This window comes from Thermothelomyces heterothallicus (genome assembly GCF_042370625.1).
Source record: "Thermothelomyces heterothallicus CBS 202.75 unplaced genomic scaffold P884_scaffold_2, whole genome shotgun sequence".
Taxonomy (NCBI): domain Eukaryota; kingdom Fungi; phylum Ascomycota; class Sordariomycetes; order Sordariales; family Chaetomiaceae; genus Thermothelomyces; species Thermothelomyces heterothallicus.
In genome coordinates this window covers 1527363-1543863 of record NW_027192563.1, presented here as the reverse complement: position 1 = coordinate 1543863, position 16501 = coordinate 1527363, and the positions used below count along the sequence as shown (strand labels likewise).

At 57.8% G+C, this 16501-nt stretch overlaps 6 protein-coding genes across 6 annotated transcripts in view; 2 read left to right on the top strand and 4 right to left on the bottom strand.

Moving 5' to 3' along the window:
• Window positions 1-1012, bottom strand: part of P884DRAFT_327111 (mitochondrial small ribosomal subunit Rsm22-domain-containing protein) — a 4026-nt gene extending 3014 nt beyond the window's left edge. Inside the window, exons 1-3 of the mRNA XM_069445513.1 lie at window positions 831-1012; window positions 287-717; window positions 46-161 (exon numbers count right to left, since the gene is read on the bottom strand). Coding sequence (XP_069301291.1) covers window positions 46-161; window positions 287-717; window positions 831-903 — 620 coding nt within the window. The 5' untranslated portion in view covers window positions 904-1012. The remainder of the gene's footprint in view (window positions 1-45; window positions 162-286; window positions 718-830) is intronic.
• Window positions 1013-1191: 179 nt separating this feature from the next.
• Window positions 1192-2794, top strand: P884DRAFT_236575 (putative RNA methyltransferase). Its single transcript, XM_069439998.1, has 4 exons — window positions 1192-1318; window positions 1542-1666; window positions 1719-2072; window positions 2135-2794. Exons 1-4 carry the CDS (start codon window positions 1292-1294, stop codon window positions 2649-2651), a joined length of 1023 nt encoding a protein of 340 aa, XP_069301290.1. The 5' UTR covers window positions 1192-1291; the 3' UTR covers window positions 2652-2794.
• A 3069-nt stretch (window positions 2795-5863) lies between these two features.
• P884DRAFT_274929 (HotDog domain-containing protein) lies at window positions 5864-6967 on the bottom strand (the record flags this gene model as incomplete). Its single annotated transcript, XM_069442789.1, has 1 exon — window positions 5864-6967. The coding sequence occupies one exon, from the start codon at window positions 6965-6967 to the stop codon at window positions 5864-5866; it is 1104 nt and encodes a 367-aa protein (XP_069301289.1).
• Window positions 6968-7537: 570 nt separating this feature from the next.
• Window positions 7538-10484, bottom strand: P884DRAFT_282568 (carbamoyl-phosphate synthase L chain, ATP binding domain-containing protein). Its single transcript, XM_069443605.1, has 3 exons — window positions 8046-10484; window positions 7902-7980; window positions 7538-7843 (listed from the first exon to the last, which is right to left on the bottom strand). The coding sequence occupies exons 1-3, from the start codon at window positions 10136-10138 to the stop codon at window positions 7775-7777; spliced, it is 2241 nt and encodes a 746-aa protein (XP_069301288.1). The 5' UTR covers window positions 10139-10484; the 3' UTR covers window positions 7538-7774.
• Window positions 10485-10622: 138 nt separating this feature from the next.
• P884DRAFT_289574 (uncharacterized protein) lies at window positions 10623-12044 on the top strand. Its single transcript, XM_069444008.1, has 2 exons — window positions 10623-11117; window positions 11276-12044. The coding sequence occupies exons 1-2, from the start codon at window positions 10832-10834 to the stop codon at window positions 11794-11796; spliced, it is 807 nt and encodes a 268-aa protein (XP_069301287.1). The 5' UTR covers window positions 10623-10831; the 3' UTR covers window positions 11797-12044.
• Window positions 12045-12577: 533 nt separating this feature from the next.
• P884DRAFT_54126 (auxin efflux carrier) lies at window positions 12578-14701 on the bottom strand. The gene is made up of 2 exons (XM_069445957.1): window positions 14276-14701; window positions 12578-14210 (listed from the first exon to the last, which is right to left on the bottom strand). The coding sequence occupies exons 1-2, from the start codon at window positions 14562-14564 to the stop codon at window positions 12694-12696; spliced, it is 1806 nt and encodes a 601-aa protein (XP_069301286.1). The 5' UTR covers window positions 14565-14701; the 3' UTR covers window positions 12578-12693.
• Window positions 14702-16501: the final 1800 nt, after the last annotated feature.

Here is a 16501-nt window from a genome sequence, read left to right as displayed (position 1 = left end):
AAAAAAAAAAAAAAAGCCCATCATGAGCTGCCCAAGTCTGCCAACGTCTTGAACGCGGGGCGGCTCCCGCCGGGCCTAGTTCCGCCGCCTGCCGGTTTCGCGGCTGATGGCGCATTTCCTTTACGGAACGGCGAGTTCTCTGCCGCCTTGTAGGGGTCGAGCTGTCACGCATGGTTAGCGATAGCACACAGCATACCACACCGCATACCAAACAGCAGCAGCAGCAGCAGCAGCAGCAGCACGCAGCAGCACGCAGGCCACCAGATGCGTAGAGCCAGAAACTCACCGAGAACAGCGACCAGAAGTACAGCCCAAAGAAGGCAATCAGCCCCTCCACAAAGCCCTTCAGACTCCACCCTGCGCCGACCGGCCTCGCCACGCTCGGCCGCCCAACCCCGCTGCCGCCGAGCCTGTGGCCGGTCCCGGAGAAGGCGGCGCCACCGCCGGGGCCGGCGCCGGGGCCGGCGAGCTTGACGGCCTCGCCGACGGCGGCGACGAGGGCGGGCGGGTTGGCGCCCCGGATGGTGTTGATGACGGTGCCGTCGCGCAGGATCAGGAAGGTGGGCATGGCGCGGACGCCGTGCTCCTGCGCGACCTCGCCCTGGCTGTCGACGTCGACCTTGACGAAGGCGATCTTGTTGGGCTTGGCGTGCTTGCTCGCCAGGGACTCGAACGTCGGCGCGATCATCTTGCAGGGTCCGCACCAGTCGGCGTAGACTGTCGCAATGTCAATCAAGTTGCATATGTACGATTCGATAGCTCTTCGAACGAACCCCCGGAGAAAGGGAGGGGGTGAGGGCGGGGCGGGGGAGTTGAGGGGAGGCGCTTACAGTCAGCGATGACGATCGCATGAGAGCGGAGGGTTTGGCGCCAGTGCGCCGGTGATGTGATCTTCGTAGACATGGCTCAGGATGTCGGGGAGGTGATGGTTGTGGATCAGAGCAGGTGTCGGCGTGGAAGCTTGGAAGTTGATGGTGTGGTCGCAACCGTCAGCGGCAGGCTCCGGAGTTAGTAGTGTAATCGCACCCAGCAGCTTCGGGCAATTGAACATTGATAGCTGGCCAGATCGACTGATAAGGCCGAGGGTTAGGGTCTTAATCCGCTTAACCCCTGTAAGAGATCCGCAAGGCGGTCGAGATTTGCGAAATTCTGCCGGTCGTTCCAGCCAAAACTTCTGGGGCATCCAGAACGTGTGGATTCATTGCTCCAGCAATTGTGTTTTGGGTCCGAGCTGGGTGATTTGCCGAAGAGTACCACTCTCTTGACGTTGTTTATGGGAGTGTAATTTGCTATGCCGCCATACGAGCACCAATCAAAAGTGAGTGTCCAGACGATTTGTGTGTTCAGAGCCTCGGAGAATGGTGGAACATGGAACAACGAACAACCTAGGGAAGGCATGCTTATCTATCTCGTACGGTGCTCGGCGTCTCCATGAGCGTATGAGTCCGTATCTGAGAGGCCATATTCGTGCTCCATACTTAGGCTGCGGCGTGGAGGTTATTGTCCTCGGCGGGGGCAGCAATGGCTGACACTGTCGACAGAAACGCCGTCTGGATACCGAGGACGGCGGCGATGCGTCGAAGTTCAGGGCGCCGGCCCGGTTTAGGCCAACAGTTCCCAGGGAATGGACCGTTTCGATTGCGGTGCCCACCAGCTTGATCACAGAGTACGGCTTCCGTCTTTAGCGACCATGCATCCACCTGCTAACTCGCATCCAGCTGCGTAACACGAGAGCAGAGGACAACCAACGTCGGTCGCGTTGCGCGTGCCCTGGCCATCTTCTCCGTCGACGAGGTCGTCGTGTATGACGACAGCCCCATGGACAAGCGCATCACCAATGCCGACCCAGATGCCTACACTGGCGATGTGGACCCGGCTCACTTCATGCATCACATCCTGAATTACCTCGAGACGCCGCCATTCATGCGCAAAGTGCTCTTTCCCCTGCATCCGAACCTGCGCTCCCAGGGTCTGCTCCCGAGTCTCGACATGCCGCACCATCCGCACAAGGACGAGTGGCTACCGTACCGAGAAGGCATGACGCTGGAAACCCCACCAAAGGGAGGGAAGGGGTAGGCTCTAACCTGCTAATCATGCACATCCCCGGGCTGCCCGCTAACGCTCGACATCTCAGCACGGTCGTGGATATCGGCATGCCCAATACTGTTACCATAGCCGAGTCGATCCCTCCCAAGACGCGGCTAACTCTCAAGATGCCGGACGACCCTCGCGGGACACCCGAGCCGGTCCACCCGACCGCACCAAGGACAGAAGGCGGCTACTTCTGGGGCTTCAGCGTGCGCAGGGCCTCGTCACTGTCCAATGTGCTTACCGAAAGCCCGTACGAAGATGGTTATGATCTGAGCATCGGCACGTCGGAGCGCGGCGTGCCGCTGTCGAAAGCCTTTCCCAGCTACGAGCAGGCCGACTTCAAGCACCTGATTGTTATCTTTGGCGGCCCACGCGGCCTGGAGTACGCGGCAATGAATGACCCGCAGCTGAGCGAGATGGGCATTTCTGGCTCGAGGACCAAGGAACTCTTCGATCACTGGGTGAACGTGTTGCCGAATCAGGGCACAAGGGGTATCAGAACCGATGAGGCGTTGTTGATAGCCATGACGGGGCTACGGAGGTTGTGGGATAGCAGCTGACCCGGCTAGCATATGCATTGCAAAATCACACATACGTTTTCCAAGCTTTGGGAACAGGAGCTTTCGCACCCACCCAGAGAGCTCCAACCAACGGTCGATGAGTACGGGCGGAAGAGGACTTCGCTATCTTTGTCGCTGATCCTAGAACTTTTGAAAGGTTGGGCAAAAGGGGGGACTTGTCGGAGGGAGATAATAGCCAGGCACATGCGAGTTCGGCGTACCCTTCCCCCCACCCCTCTCTTCTTTCCGAAAGAGAACAATTAGCTCGCAATTCCTGCGTGACAGCTTCGGGTTCATCATGCATTCCCAACAGGGCACGCTGCTCTGGGCTGCAGACGCCCGTCAGCAATAGGGACACGCCATGGCAAACCAAGGCACCACCCTGCTAGCCGGTTCAACCCCGCAAGGGTTGTCGTCGCATCACCGCCACCGTCACGACGTTCTGTCACTGTTAACTACGCGTCCCAAGATGCCTGGCCCTTTTGCTTCGACGGGCGGCTTACATGCTTCACGCTAAGGCAGAGCGTCAACCTTGGCCGCGCCGGCACAGATGCACAAAAAAGGAAAAGGATGAACCAGCAAAGGGCCAGCCCGAGGAGATGCAACGACGAACCGCAAATCTGGCGGGTTGAGTTCCAGGGCGTCGGAACGTGATCCATCCGGTTGGGGCTGGCCGGCCCACGCTTCCCATCACATCACACAGCTGCACGTGGAGGGAGAGCGCATGCAGCCTCGTTGGTCAAAAAGCGCCCTTATTAGTGTACGCCCCTTCAGCCCTTCCCACCCCCCCCCCCCCGCCGGAAGTCTGGACATGGATCATGTGTGACTACACTAGCTCCCAACAGCCTCCAGGGAAGGTGGATTGGGGGGGGGGGGGCGCGACCAAGAAGAAAACGGAGTCGAAGGGTCCCTCCGAATTTAACATCCCACGAGGTCTCTCGGTTCATCCTACCGTTACGAAAACGGTCGAATACCCCGGAGCTAGCTCCGAATTCGCCCATACCTGGCTCGTTGATGCACACAAGAGCTAGTTACTGGAACGGAACTTGACCGCTCCTCCCTTGGTCGAAGATCGCTCCCTGAAACAGCCAAGAGTCGCGCGCAACAAAAGGACGACTAATCCGTTCAACATCGTGTACGGATTACTCCGTAGTGTATGTCTGTATGAACATACATACGCTACGCTCGCAGTCCCAGCAAGGAAGGAGGGTGGCCTAGGTCAAATCCATCTTTCGAAGGATCAAGGTTGGGCGGTCTCGGCATTGGTGTCGGTGTTTGGCGAGGTGTACGGATTAGATGATAGGCATCAGGGCGCATGCATACCTCGTGTTGATCGAGCTGCACTTCGTTGACCGCATCAACCATTTGCTTGGCAAAGGATCTCTGCAGCATATCCGTCGGCGAAGGACGTCCATGTACCGGTACATGTTCATGGATGCACTGTACATACATACATTCAGCTGATGAGTTGTCGCGTTTTGTCATTTAACCGCCCAGCCGTCTGGGATTTCTTGGGTGGTCAGACAAACAACCGGTGTTACACCGCCGCCCAAACGGCTCCGTGTACCGTACCCAGCTGGTCGGTGCCACGCTGCTGCATTCTAACTGCATACAGATGTACACCCGCGGAGGCGAACAGTAGTGTATGTAGCGCAGCGCGTCGGACAGCTCTGGATCGGCTCGGTAAGCAATCGCCAATTAATTATCCGAGAGTCCGAAGGAATCGAATCGCAAAATTATGCACAGAGCTGTAGTTACGGCTGCTCTCGTGTTACACAGCAGCGTGATGGACGCCCTGTTCAGGTTCTGTTCCTTGTTTTGTGGACAGAGTAGACACTCCGCTGCTTCAGTGAATCAAGTCAACCCGATCCTGCCCGCTGGTAGCCGGTGCAGTGCTAACACTCGGTACTTGCACTGCGCGCATAATTATGCTTTTGTGCTACCGTGGTCAAGGGAGGGGGAGGGTGGAAGGGGTTACCAGAGATCAAAAGGGTGTGATGTGTCCGAGACGGGGTTCCATCATACCGGTAACATGGAAGAAAATACTTGTACGAAGTAATACTGTATACGGATTACGAGAGTACGTTTCAAGAGTTCATTTTATGGTACCGCTCGGGTCAGACGTCATCAGGATGTACCTATTCAAGCAGAGCTAGGGCGAAGAAAGTAAGGCCATCAACAAGATAACACACTTTGGCCTTCTCCTGATCTTCAGTACAGCCGATCTATTGTGAGGGTGTAGAAAGACTTTGTTTTGTTGAAAAAAAATTTTTTTATAAAAAATTAAACGAAAACGTAAGTCTCAGTCCTACAAGACCTCTAACAAAACTCAGTGTTGAGGTGCCTAGGGCGGTCTAGGCCGGTTTGTCCTCACACTCTTTAAGTCGGGTAACAACTACCGTTTTGTTATCCCCTTCAAATGGCTGTAAAGAGATAGGTCAAGGTAGCAGTCCCTCTATAACGAGGTCTTGAAAGCTCTCTCAATGCTATCTTGGAATACATCCGCTCGTCGTAGGTAAAGGGCAGGTTTCAAGAATGTATAGGGTGTTGGCCTCATGAATTGGTATTAAATTTTCGAATCAGGCAGGTATTAATAGCTATTAAAACTTCTAGCACGAAAGCAGATCTAATTATAAACCAGACAGATCTAGCAATGTTCTTCATAATTAATATAGTAACGAAAATGAGCTTCACTTGTAAGATTCTCAACCGCGTCATAGCATGTCTAACTAATAGAGGCTATATCAATGACCAACCTTCTAAAATAACCCCAAAATGTTTTGTAGCGCTTTGCTTACGTTCTCTACCCGTCGTCTACAGCAAGAACGAAATGATACTCTGTCTTCTTTAGAATCCAGATAAGAGCATTTGATGGATGTTCGCAGCCCATGCTCAGGGTCACGGGTGCCAACCGCCCCTCTCCCGTCGACCGCTGAACTTAAGTCGAGGGGGGAGGTCGGTGATATGTATCGTGGGAAGCAAATCTTGAAAACTTGAGATATTCATGATTCCCATCACCGTCGTCGTCGACTGCCACCGTTGAATGTTGCCTGCAACCTCGGACGCCTCGCGGTCTAGTGATGCCATGACCCTCGTGGTGAAAATAAGACTCCAATTGATGCAACCGCCACCGCCATCGCCATCGCCAGGTATCACCATCGCACCCCCCCACCGCGTCGCCACCACCACCACCCGCCGTGGCCACCGTAACCTCAGAACTTGACATGCGTCTGCCGCGCCTCGTCGCCGCCAAGCGGGGATTTCTTCGTCTTGCCGTTGCCCTTTCCGCCCACGAAGAGCGCCTCGGCCGTGACGGTCACGGTGCCGGTGCGGGCGTCCTCGATGCTGGCGTCGATCCAGCACTTGTAGTGCCTCTTGCCCCTCTCCGACTCGGGCAGCTCCTCGTCCGGGCGGACGCGGGCGCGGATGACGTAGAAGTTGTTGGCCAGCGTCGGCTTCTTGTACTCGAGCGTCAGGCGGGCCGTCAGGCCGACGCGGCCGCCCCACTCGGGGTCCCGGAAGGCGGCGCGGCCGCAGCTCTCGTCGAGGATGGTGGCCAGGCAGCCGCCGTGGACGACGCCGGGCCAGCTGGTGGTGGCGCTGCCGAAGTGGATGACGCTCACGAGCTCGCCCGTGCTCCGGTTGCAGAAGACGCGCTGGTACGCGCCCACGCCGCGCGACCCGGCCAGCGCCGAGGCCGAGATGTGCTGCGCCCGGTGCTCCGCCGGCAGCGACTCGTACGCGTCCCACCACTCCCACTGCTCCGGGTCGCCCGTCATCTGCTGCACGATCGGCAGCTTGGCGGCCTGCTCGCGGATGATTCGAATCGTGTACTCATCCTCTTCTGTATTCGGTTCCGGAGGGTTGGGGGGGGACACCAGCACACGCACGGCGGACCCGAGGGACAGGCCGACGAGGGTGCTGGCTAGGGCGAGGAAGAGGCGGCCACGGGCCTGACGTGGTGGCCTCTTCTTCTTCTTCTTGGTGCTCTGTTGTTCTTGTTGTTGTTGCTCGTGGCCTGCGGGGAGGGAAGGGTCGGTCGGAGGAGGAGGAGGAGATGGTGGTATTGTTGGTGGTGAGCCCGTCGGTGCTGCAGTTTTCGCCGTGGAATCGGCGGCGGATCCTCCTAACGCGGAATGCTGGCTGGGTTCGTGCCGCTGTTCTTGCCGCATGCTCGGGGAGGTCGAGAAGGGCTGGAGGTGCTGGAACCGCGACACGAGGAGCGACGGCGCTGTTGGAGAGAATCTGGCGGGAAGCGCCGTTTGCTGGCGCCGGACCAGCCTCAGCAGGTGGCAGTACTGTATTTTGGAGCCCATGGTTGTTGCGACTCCTCGACCAGAAGAACAATGTTTGCGGTGGTCCGGGTCCGGCAAGATCCAAGACTGGGTTAATGCCGGCGTCGCACAGCATGGATGGGACCTGAGAACCCGCTCGGGTTAGGAAATTCGCGGCTTGCGCTGCTAACCCCCATTGGCCAGTGCCCCTGTCGGCTCCTGAGCGAACTGATGTGCAGGTGTGGGGTGCCTCGGTATTTATGGCTCAGGGAAGTCTGCGGATTAGCTCGTTAATAAGAGACGGTAGGTCGAAAACTCATCCTGCCACCCATTCTATGTGTGTATATACAGGTATGCACATACGTACGCAGACACCAGGCAGCAGAGCTCTTGCCGTACCAATGCATCAAAAAGAGCCGCGCTAAAAAAAACGTTGCACTCGGCTTTGCTCTGTACTTCATTCGTCTGATGAGGAAAAAGAACGGCCTTTTTTTTTTTTTTTGGGAACCACCTGTCCGTGCTCAGGCACGTCTATCAAGATGCCGTCTGAACCTGCTTGTGCCATGGCCTGCTTTGCACTTATTCATGGCACCGCGTTCTCCATCTTTCTCGCTACATCCAGGCCTCTCGAGAGCCAGGAACTCCCCGTTTGCATACATCTAGTTTTAACAGCACGCGAGAGAAGATGTGTTGCAAAAATTGAATATAATAGCCAACATGCATCTCATTAACCACGCCATGGTATTGGATGATAACCTGACAAAAGGAGCTCTCCAAAAGCCGATTTCTTGCGAACGGTATCCAAGAGAGAACCCCGTAGTCCCACAGTAACCGACCCCTTGGTCGTCATCACTGGGCCGACTTGCTGCCCTCAGCGTCTTCAAAAATGACCAGAACCGTGCCGGCCTTGCAGATATCCTACTCTCGGGTTAGTACATGATGGCTTGCCAACGTTACGCAGTAAAGGAAGACGTACCCCTTCTTTATGTGCTAGCCTCTTGACAACACCATTCTGTGGAGATCGAATCACCGTCTCCATCTTCATAGACTCGATACTGCAGAGTCCGGGGGTCAACATGTCGCGTTCGATATCGTCCAGGTGGACGTCACAAGTACTCACACTACTAATGGAGCTCCCTTCTCCACCGTCTGCCCCTCGGCAACCTCATTCCTTAAGATCTTGCACGGCATGGGCGCCACGACGCTGCCCACAACCTCCTTCAGCCCCAGCGCCTTATCAAACCAGCCGGGCGGCACTAGCGTTAGCTCCGTCTTCTCACCCAGTTGGAAGATGGTCAGCTTCTCCGGAGCAGCCGGGTCCTGCACTACGGTCGACTCGATGCGCGCCATGGGGAAGAAGGAGGTGATCTTGGTCTTGGTGGCGCCAGCGAGCGACGGCTCACTGACAACGTTCTCGAACACGACGGGCGTCCGGCTGTTGTTTCGCGCGACTGACACACTGTAGAGCGCATTCCCCTGCTGGGTGACCTCCACCTGGACAACCTCGGCTTCGCTCTCCTCGGCGGCGGCGGCATCGTTCCGCACGCTAAAGGCAAACTTGCGCGTGCTCTGTAGCCCCTTTTCGCCAAACCCGAGGGTGACCCCGTGCGGCCCGGCAGTGACATTGGACTTGATCTGGGAGCTGAGGAGGCCCAACGCTGCCTGTGCAAATACTTCGTCCGACAAGTGCCTCGGCTGGAAGAGCTCGTCTTTCCGGTGCTCGATGAACCCGGTTTCGACGTCTCCGTCGATGAACGCCTGGCTGCGGCACAGACGCTTGAGGAACTCGATGTTCGTGCTGAGACCAACGACCTCGTACTCGCGCAGCGCCAGCTCCAGCTTGCGAATCGCCGTCTCGCGGTCCCGCCCGCGCACGATCAGCTTCGCTATCATGCCGTCGTACGCCTCCGACACGGTGTCGCCCTCGGCGAACCCAGCGTCGATGCGGACGTCGGGATCCGTCTTGGGGGTGACGAGGTGCACCAGCTTGCCCGAGTCGGGGAAGAAGCCCTTGTCGGGGTTCTCGGCGTAAATGCGCGCCTCGATGGCGGCGCCGCGCTCGAGGATACGCGCCTCGATCTCGTCCTGCGTCAGCGGCAGCCGCTCGCCGGCGGCGATCCGGAACTGCCACTCGACCAGGTCGGTGCCCGTGACCATCTCGCTGACGGGGTGCTCGACCTGCAGGCGCGTGTTCATCTCCATAAAGTAGAACTTGCCCGTGTCCTTGTCCAGGATGAACTCGACCGTCCCGGCCCCCACGTATCCGACCGCGAGGGCCGCCGTGCGCGCCTTGTCCCACAGGTCATGCCTCGTCGCGTCGTCCAGCAACGGGGCGGGGCTCTCCTCCAAGATCTTCTGGTGCCGCCTCTGCACGCTGCAATCCCTCTCGCCCAGCGCCACGCAGTTTCCGTACTTGTCGGCAAAGATCTGCACCTCGACGTGCCGCGGCCGCTCGACGTACTTCTCCACCAGCATGACCTCCCCGCCGTCCCCGAAGCTCGCCCTCGCCTCGGCGCGCGCGCTCCGCAGTTGCGCCTCGAACTCGTCGTCGCTCCGCACGATGCGCATCCCCTTCCCGCCGCCGCCCTTGACGCTCTTCAGCAGCACGGGGTAGCCGATCTCCGCCGCTCGGGCCCTCAGCTCCGCCGGTGCCTGCTCGGGGCCGTGGTACCCGGGGACGCACGGCACGCCGGCGGCCGTCATGATCTCCTTGCTGCGCGCCTTGTCGCCCATGTCGGCCATGGCGCGGGCGGGGGGGCCGACGAAGACGATACCGGCCTCCTCGCAGGCGCGCGCGAACGCGGCGTTCTCCGACAGGAAGCCGTACCCCGGGTGCAGGGCCTGGATGCCGTGCTGGCGGGCAAGCTGCACGATGCGGGCGCCGTCGAGGTAGCCCGACGCGGCCGGGCCGAGGGCGAGGGCGTGTGGCGAGGACGCCTTGACGTGCTGCGAGCCCGCGTCCACGTCCGTGTACAGCGTGGTTGTGCGGATGCCCATGGCCGCCGCGGTGCGCGCGATGCGCAGGGCGATCTCGCCGCGGTTGGCGATCAGCAGCGACTTGATCGGGGTCACGGTCGTGGTGGTGTTGGAGCTGGCCGGATGGGTGGATATTGGGCGCCGCTGGAGGAGGAATGGGGAGGACGGCGTCGGCGGCTGGGCAGTGGTGAGCGGGGTTGCCCGGAGGCGGCGCGATGTTCGTTTGAGGGACCGCATTGTGTGGTGCTGGAATAGGCAGCAGCTGCAATGACTTGTGGAATGAGGAAGGGAGGAAGGAGAGCAAGAGAGAGGAATTGGGAACGGAAATCCCAGAGGTTTTGCTGCTGGTGTCGGGAAGGCAGCATACAAGGGAATAGGGAATACCGAGGCTGCGGAACGCCGACAGTAGCCGTGGCCCCCTGTCTCCAGGTTCCTGAAAGTAATCCGTACTTCACGCTGATCCAAAACTTGAGCCAAAGCGAACTGAATGAGCCCCCGTGACCAATCTTCAATTTGAGTTCCCAGAGCCAATGCAGTCTGGGCTTTTTAAACGTACATACTTTCCGTGCAATTACGCGCTTCCGGGGCCTAAGTTTTCGGGTGCGTGCCATTAGCTCAGCATCGTCGCTGCCGGGCCGGTTTTATGGGGAAATAGGGTCTTTTGGGGCATCAACGTCATTGTTCACAGCGACAGGCCGGCTGCCAACTACCCCGCATTAGTCATCCTTTCTGGGGTAACAGGGGCTCTCATTTACCCCACCCTGGATGATTTGCTGTCAACTGCAGCATTCCCACCATCGTCAGCCCATGTTACCCGTCAGATAGACATCCGAGATACTCCGGCTGAGATAACAAAGTCTCGAGGAACCACCACGGTATCACTCAAACACAACTCGACGCATATCTTTACGACAACACCAGACCACCACCATGGAGCAGCAAATACCTCTCAGCCATGAAGCCTCGGCTGGCAACACCAACATGCGTGTAACGACCTCGTTACCGCCCGAAGTCGTGCAGTGTCTCGAGAACGCCCGTTTCCTCCACCTGGCGACATGCTCCAACAACATCCCACACGTATCTCTGATGAACTACACCTACCTCCCGTCGTCCCCTTACTCGCGCTCCCCGGTCATCATCATGACCACCAACCCAGCCAGCAAGAAGATGAACAATCTCGCCAGCAACCCCAACGTCTCCCTGCTCGTCCACGACTGTACGCACGCCGCCGCTTCTTTTGTCCCTTTGCATTCGCTCGCCACCCACCCACCCCCCCCCCCTTTTTTTTTTTTTTTCCTTCTCTACTCCTCCTATCCTCTTCCCTAAGCCAATCACCCACGCAGCTAACCAACCATCGGCAATCTCCATATATAGGGGTCTCGCACCGCCCAACACCCACCTCCCAGGCCCGCCGCCTGTCTTCCGAAAACGCCGTCGGCACCTCCCGCTCGCCCAACCGCGAGCCCCACTCCTCCCTCGCCGCCCTTCTCTTCAACCTCAACACCTCGGCCGTCTCCTCCATCAGCGCCACCATCAACGGCAGTGCCCGCTTGGTCGAGCGCGGGTCGGACGAGGAACGCTACTACCGCCAGGTGCACCTCGAGAACAACACGTTTGACAGCGCGGTGGATACGGGCGCGGTGCTTTTTGATCGCGACGACGCTGCCGCCCCTCCCGCTACTGCCGATGGAGGAGCGGAGGAGGGGAGGCAAGGCAGTGGTGGAGATAGCAACGGCAGCGGCGCCGGTGCGGGCAGGTTTGCCGTGGGGGATGATGTGAGGGTTATCGTGGTCGGGATACGGGACGTGAGGATCGCGGATTGGAAGGGCGGCGTCACGGACTGGGTCATTGCAGCGCCTGAGGGGCAAGAAGCGGTCGTGAATGGGGTGCCCTAACAGGGTGGCACAGTGTACGGCTAGGCTTTCTCATCTGTATTGATCTGATTTCGTCTGGGAAATAACACGAATCGATGATGATGAGCAGGATGGAAAGAGTTGGTATGGTCTCTGACGAGAAGACCGCTCAGCGTTCGAGGCCACCAAATACAACGGACTGGGACTCGTCTAGCAGGATGTGTGTAGAATCGAACTTTATGTCACCTAATTAGGTAGTTAACAAACTAGGCAAGTCGCTCCGCTTTCCCTGTAGGACCTCTTGCCCACTCACCTCAAACCCCCCCCCCCCCCCCCCCCCCCCCCCCCCCCCCCCCCCCCCCCCCAAAAAAAAAAAAAAAAAAAAAAAAGATCATCCCGATATAACCCTGGTTCGTACATGACCCTACCACGAAATACTGCATAGTACGCAGTAATCCCCAATAAATGCCCGGTCCATCCCACCATTTGCCTCGCCCTTTGGGCTTTCGCCGATTCGTGCCCCGAAACTTCCTTCGGATCAAGTTGGTGGCTGATGAACCCCGGTGAACAAACCGTTGAATGCTGCTGAGAGCAAACAAAAATCCATTGCCATTCGCCACCCGCCAACTCCCAGTTTGGGTCCGCAGCCACGGAGACAAAAAGACGGAAGAGCAATGTTCCACCCAGCCAGCCCACGAAGGTATACATCTATGCAGCCATTCCGCCCATGAACGCCAATATCACCGGACCCAAAGAAGTTACAGTCTTCGCGCGCTCAAAGCCAGCCGAACAGATTGAGAAACCCCAATATGAGATGAAAATGCGATCTCCAATCCCACCATCACCCAAACCTGTGTGGGAACACACACTCACTTAGCCCATTCAACCACCTCCAACGCGCATATTACGAGAATCAGCGTCGACGGAATGATCCTGTCATCACCAACTGTTAGCACATTGAAATTCGGGTTTCGAGTGGAAGTTGAATCGTGCGCGGGTGTGTGGGGTGGGAGCAACTAACCAGACAACATAGCTCTGGAAGAGAATCTTCCCCATGATAGTCTCGTAGACGTTGTTGATCTGGCAGATCTGCGCCAGCTGCAGGGCGCTCGGGGCGCCCGTGAGCAGGAAGCAGACAATGACAAAGATGGGGTCGTCGAGGATACTGACAGGCACGTACTTGGCGAACAGTGCCAAGATGGGAGCCATGATGAGCGTCGGCAGCAGCATGCGGCTGATGAGGCTGGCCACCAACAGGCGCGTGCCGATCTGCTTCTCCTCCGGGTCCGTCTCGTCGTCGCTGACCTGCGTGTTGCGTGCCAGGTTGGCGCCGAGGACGACGAGGATCAGGGGGACCGCGACTCCGGCCGAGGAGCTGATGGCGCTCGTGACGGACGTCTTGATGAAGGACCCTTCGCGGAAGAAGAGGGCTTGCAAGTCGGGGACGGAGGCGACAAAGACGGCGATGAGCATCGCCCAGAGGGGCGGGTTCATGAAGTCCCAGAGGAATCGGTAGACGCGCTGGCACGCGCGGTGCAGCGTCGTGAGGGCGGCCTGGATGGGGCGCGGGAGGGAGTTGTACGCACGCCGGCCGGCGGCGCGGAGGGAGTCACAGGTCTTGAGCTCCCACCGTCGGATGAAGCGTCGCAACCTCACGGGGACGCCTTTGATGCCCGGCCTCGCTTCCAACCCGTCGGCTTTGTGGATGCGAGGAAAAGAGAGTATCCTGTCCAAATCTTCGTGGCCTTCGAGCTGGCTGTGCAATCCAAGTTTGTCCGCGGACGGCTTTCCATTCGCCTTCCATACCCCGTCATGCTGCTCCTCATCCTCTGAGTCGTTGGGCGACGCGCCCGAGGAACCCCCGACAGGCGTCCTTCCGGCTGGTTCGTAATGGGATGATGAATCGTCCGTGTGTGTGGGGCTCGAAGACCGATGATGCTCGTGCTCGTGCTCGTGCTCGTGCGTCTCGGTTTCGTAGAGTATGTCAATGCCTTCAATCAGCCCCTGCGTTTCGTCTGCATCCTCCACCTGTTCGTCGCGATGGCGGCCCTCCTCGATGGCCTCGTCGTTGTACTCTTCATACTTGGATTTCGGTGCCAACAAGACGTGGTAACCCCAACTCCATCTGACCAGCTGACCGAGCTGTTGGAAGAGCAGCAGGTAGAGAATACCCCGCGCAGCCACTTCATCGTCGTTGTCGCCCGGTATTTTATCCCAGTGCAGCCCCTTCAATGTCTGCGACAGCGAAATGACAAGGGAGATGGGGAGCGAATTGGAGTTGCCGAACACGCCCATGGCCGTCACGAAGTTGGAGGCCCGTCGGTTGAAGCCGAAGCATTTCGCCACGATCCTCGAGACGATGTACGAGACAAATGTCTGGATGACGAAGATGATGGGGATAACGCCGAGTTCGATGAGCTTATCGGCATTCAACTGCGAGGCGAGTTTGGTGAAGACTAGACGCTTGTTAGAACCCGGCAATCGACAGAATCTCGCATCACGGTGCGGTTAACATGCATACTTAGGCATGGCGTGAATAGCATGACATTGAGGTTGGCGAGGAACTTCTGCTTCTCGACGTCAAAGTGGCCCAGGCGCGCGATGATGTAACCGGGCAAGCTAACGCAGACGACCTGGAGGACGGCGCCGACGACAAGGAGCACCAGGTTGTCGATGGAGGGATGGGTCTCCTGCGGCTGCTTCTGGAAAATGACAAAGGGCGAAGGCCCAGTTGTCATCGATGCAGGGTCCCAGGCATCGCCCAACGAGAGCCGAAACGACGTCGGCGCCCGGATGTCCAAGAAGCCCATCAAGAGTCCCTTGTAGTTTGGCGCTGGGTAATGGCGATGAGAACGGGTGATGAATTGGATGCTGAAGCTCGGAAGAGGGCAAAAGCCGGAGCTAGCGTAGACCCGGGTTGCTTATAGAGCCCGAGATATCGCCCCTGCACTTCAATGTTGTCATAGGCGGCCCAAAAAAGGAGAAGCGCCCTGGGACACCGCAAAGGGAGTTAACTGTGTGGAGCTGGGTGCCCAAGCGAGACAGCAAAGTGTCAGAAAATTAACTAGTAAGGAAACGAAGAAACTAAGAAGGCGCCCTGGGCAACGCCTTATAAGTGCGCAGGGATATTTTCCTGGGTGCATTGCCGCATTGCAATGGGACAATCGGGCAATTGCTGAGAACGCCATCTCTCTCCGCGTGGTGGCATGGATTGGCTCTCGCTGAAGACGGCAGAGGCGTCTCGCGATAACTACTCCATAACGCCAACAGAAGGCGCAGCCAAGTGTTAGTGCGGTACCTGCCCAAGAGCTAGAAACGCCCAAACAACAGAAGGTGTCTCACTACAAACGCCGGCCGACTTGCTGTGCCTCTCGATCTGGCCGCCAAGTAACGCCAAGGAGCTGCCAAGGAGCTGCCAAGCTCCCAGCAGACGCTTGAATCGCAAAACGTGCAGCCGTAGTGACGCTGCTAAGCCCCAGACGCAAAGGAAACAGCGGGAGATCCGCGGGATCCGTTTTACTGGGCGTCGTAGTGTAGGTTGCGATGCAAACCGAATAAGAGCAGCGACAACAAAGAAGAGTGAAGGAGAAGAGAGCGGGAAAGTGAGAATGAGAGGTGTTTTGGACATGCCTAGGCCCTTTAAGAACCTTATCGCTACCATACAAGTCTCTGGAGCTCTCTCTTTGGCCTGAACCTGACTAAGTCATCCAGTTTCCTTCGAAGTGTTCGTCGGGCGGTCTTCCCCACCACCCTCCTGATTGAGGCGTTTCTGACTCCGCTTCCGGTTGGCTGCTCCTGTCGCAATCCGATTCTCAAATATAGTATACTCAATGCAGAGAGAGGATATGTAGGCTTCGGGCTTTGGATGGCACCATCACCAATTGCAGCGAAGCCACAGCACGCACGGCAAGACGCCATCGGGCCGCCGCAGTCGATGAAGGACCTGCCAAGCAGCCAAGAGCGTCCGACATTGAACTCCACCACTGACGTTTGTTGGGGAAATACTGAGTGCGTTATCGGTGCAGATCAGGAGTTACAAAGAGGGGCAGTTGCATGCCGACATCGTTGCCGAAACACTCAAGGAGGTCGTCGCAGATCTCATAGCTCGGCTCGACTTGCAGTCTTCGTTCTTTCGAGTATGAACGTATCACACTAACTGATACGTGGTACACAACCTCGCCACCTGTGGCTCGTCGGAATATCGGAACGGCCGGGTTCACAGCCACATGCCCACCCCAAATATGGCAAGTTCCAGGTTAGTGGGGGTGATGCACTGAACATCGCGATCACAAAATGTCCTGCTCTTTGCTGCGTAGGCAGTACGAAGTAGCTTCTGAAAGACAGGCCCGCTGTAATTGGCTTCGTCCTCTCGGAACCGCAAGCCACTACTGGCTGGTGAGCTATGCCTGTGCTCGGCAAACCCAGCCGCACGACTGAATCGACTCGAACTGCCTCGTACACGTCCAGGGTCGTTTCGACGGTCAGTGAGAAGAAGAGACGAAAAAAGCAACTTGATTTCGCATCTTAGCTGCCCAGGCTTCCAGCAGGTTGACGTGCACTAAGCGGCCATTGTGAAGATCTCTTGCTTGGCTGCTGCTGCAGGTGTCGGCAAGCGTTGAGCGGCCCTCCAATTGGAGCCACCGGCCACATCGCCGGTCTCCGCACGCGTGGCTTATGGACGTCATACTGCGTGGCTGCGACTGCCTAAGCGGGCACCTTGCTCTACTGTGTAGGGAATGAGGCATCC

Bases quoted from the DNA above. Each gene is read 5' to 3' on its own strand.
- P884DRAFT_236575 (XM_069439998.1), top strand. From the start codon at position 1,292: ATGCCGCCATACGAGCACCAATCAAAA. The intron at 1,319-1,541 runs GTGAGTGTCCAG...CACTGTCGACAG, and splicing joins CATACGAGCACCAATCAAAA to AAACGCCGTCTGGATACCGA. The intron at 1,667-1,718 runs GTACGGCTTCCG...ACTCGCATCCAG, and splicing joins CCCACCAGCTTGATCACAGA to CTGCGTAACACGAGAGCAGA.
- P884DRAFT_282568 (XM_069443605.1), bottom strand. From the start codon at position 10,138: ATGCGGTCCCTCAAACGAACATCGCGCCGCCTCCGGGCAACCCCGCTC. The intron at 7,981-8,045 runs GTGAGTACTTGT...CGGACTCTGCAG, and splicing joins AAGGGAGCTCCATTAGTAGT to TATCGAGTCTATGAAGATGG. The intron at 7,844-7,901 runs GTACGTCTTCCT...ACCCGAGAGTAG, and splicing joins GGCTAGCACATAAAGAAGGG to GATATCTGCAAGGCCGGCAC.
- P884DRAFT_289574 (XM_069444008.1), top strand. From the start codon at position 10,832: ATGGAGCAGCAAATACCTCTCAGCCATGAAGCCTCGGCTGGCAACACC. The intron at 11,118-11,275 runs GTACGCACGCCG...CTCCATATATAG, and splicing joins CTCCCTGCTCGTCCACGACT to GGGTCTCGCACCGCCCAACA.
- P884DRAFT_54126 (XM_069445957.1), bottom strand. From the start codon at position 14,564: ATGGGCTTCTTGGACATCCGGGCGCCGACGTCGTTTCGGCTCTCGTTG. The intron at 14,211-14,275 runs GTATGCATGTTA...ACAAGCGTCTAG, and splicing joins GCTATTCACGCCATGCCTAA to TCTTCACCAAACTCGCCTCG.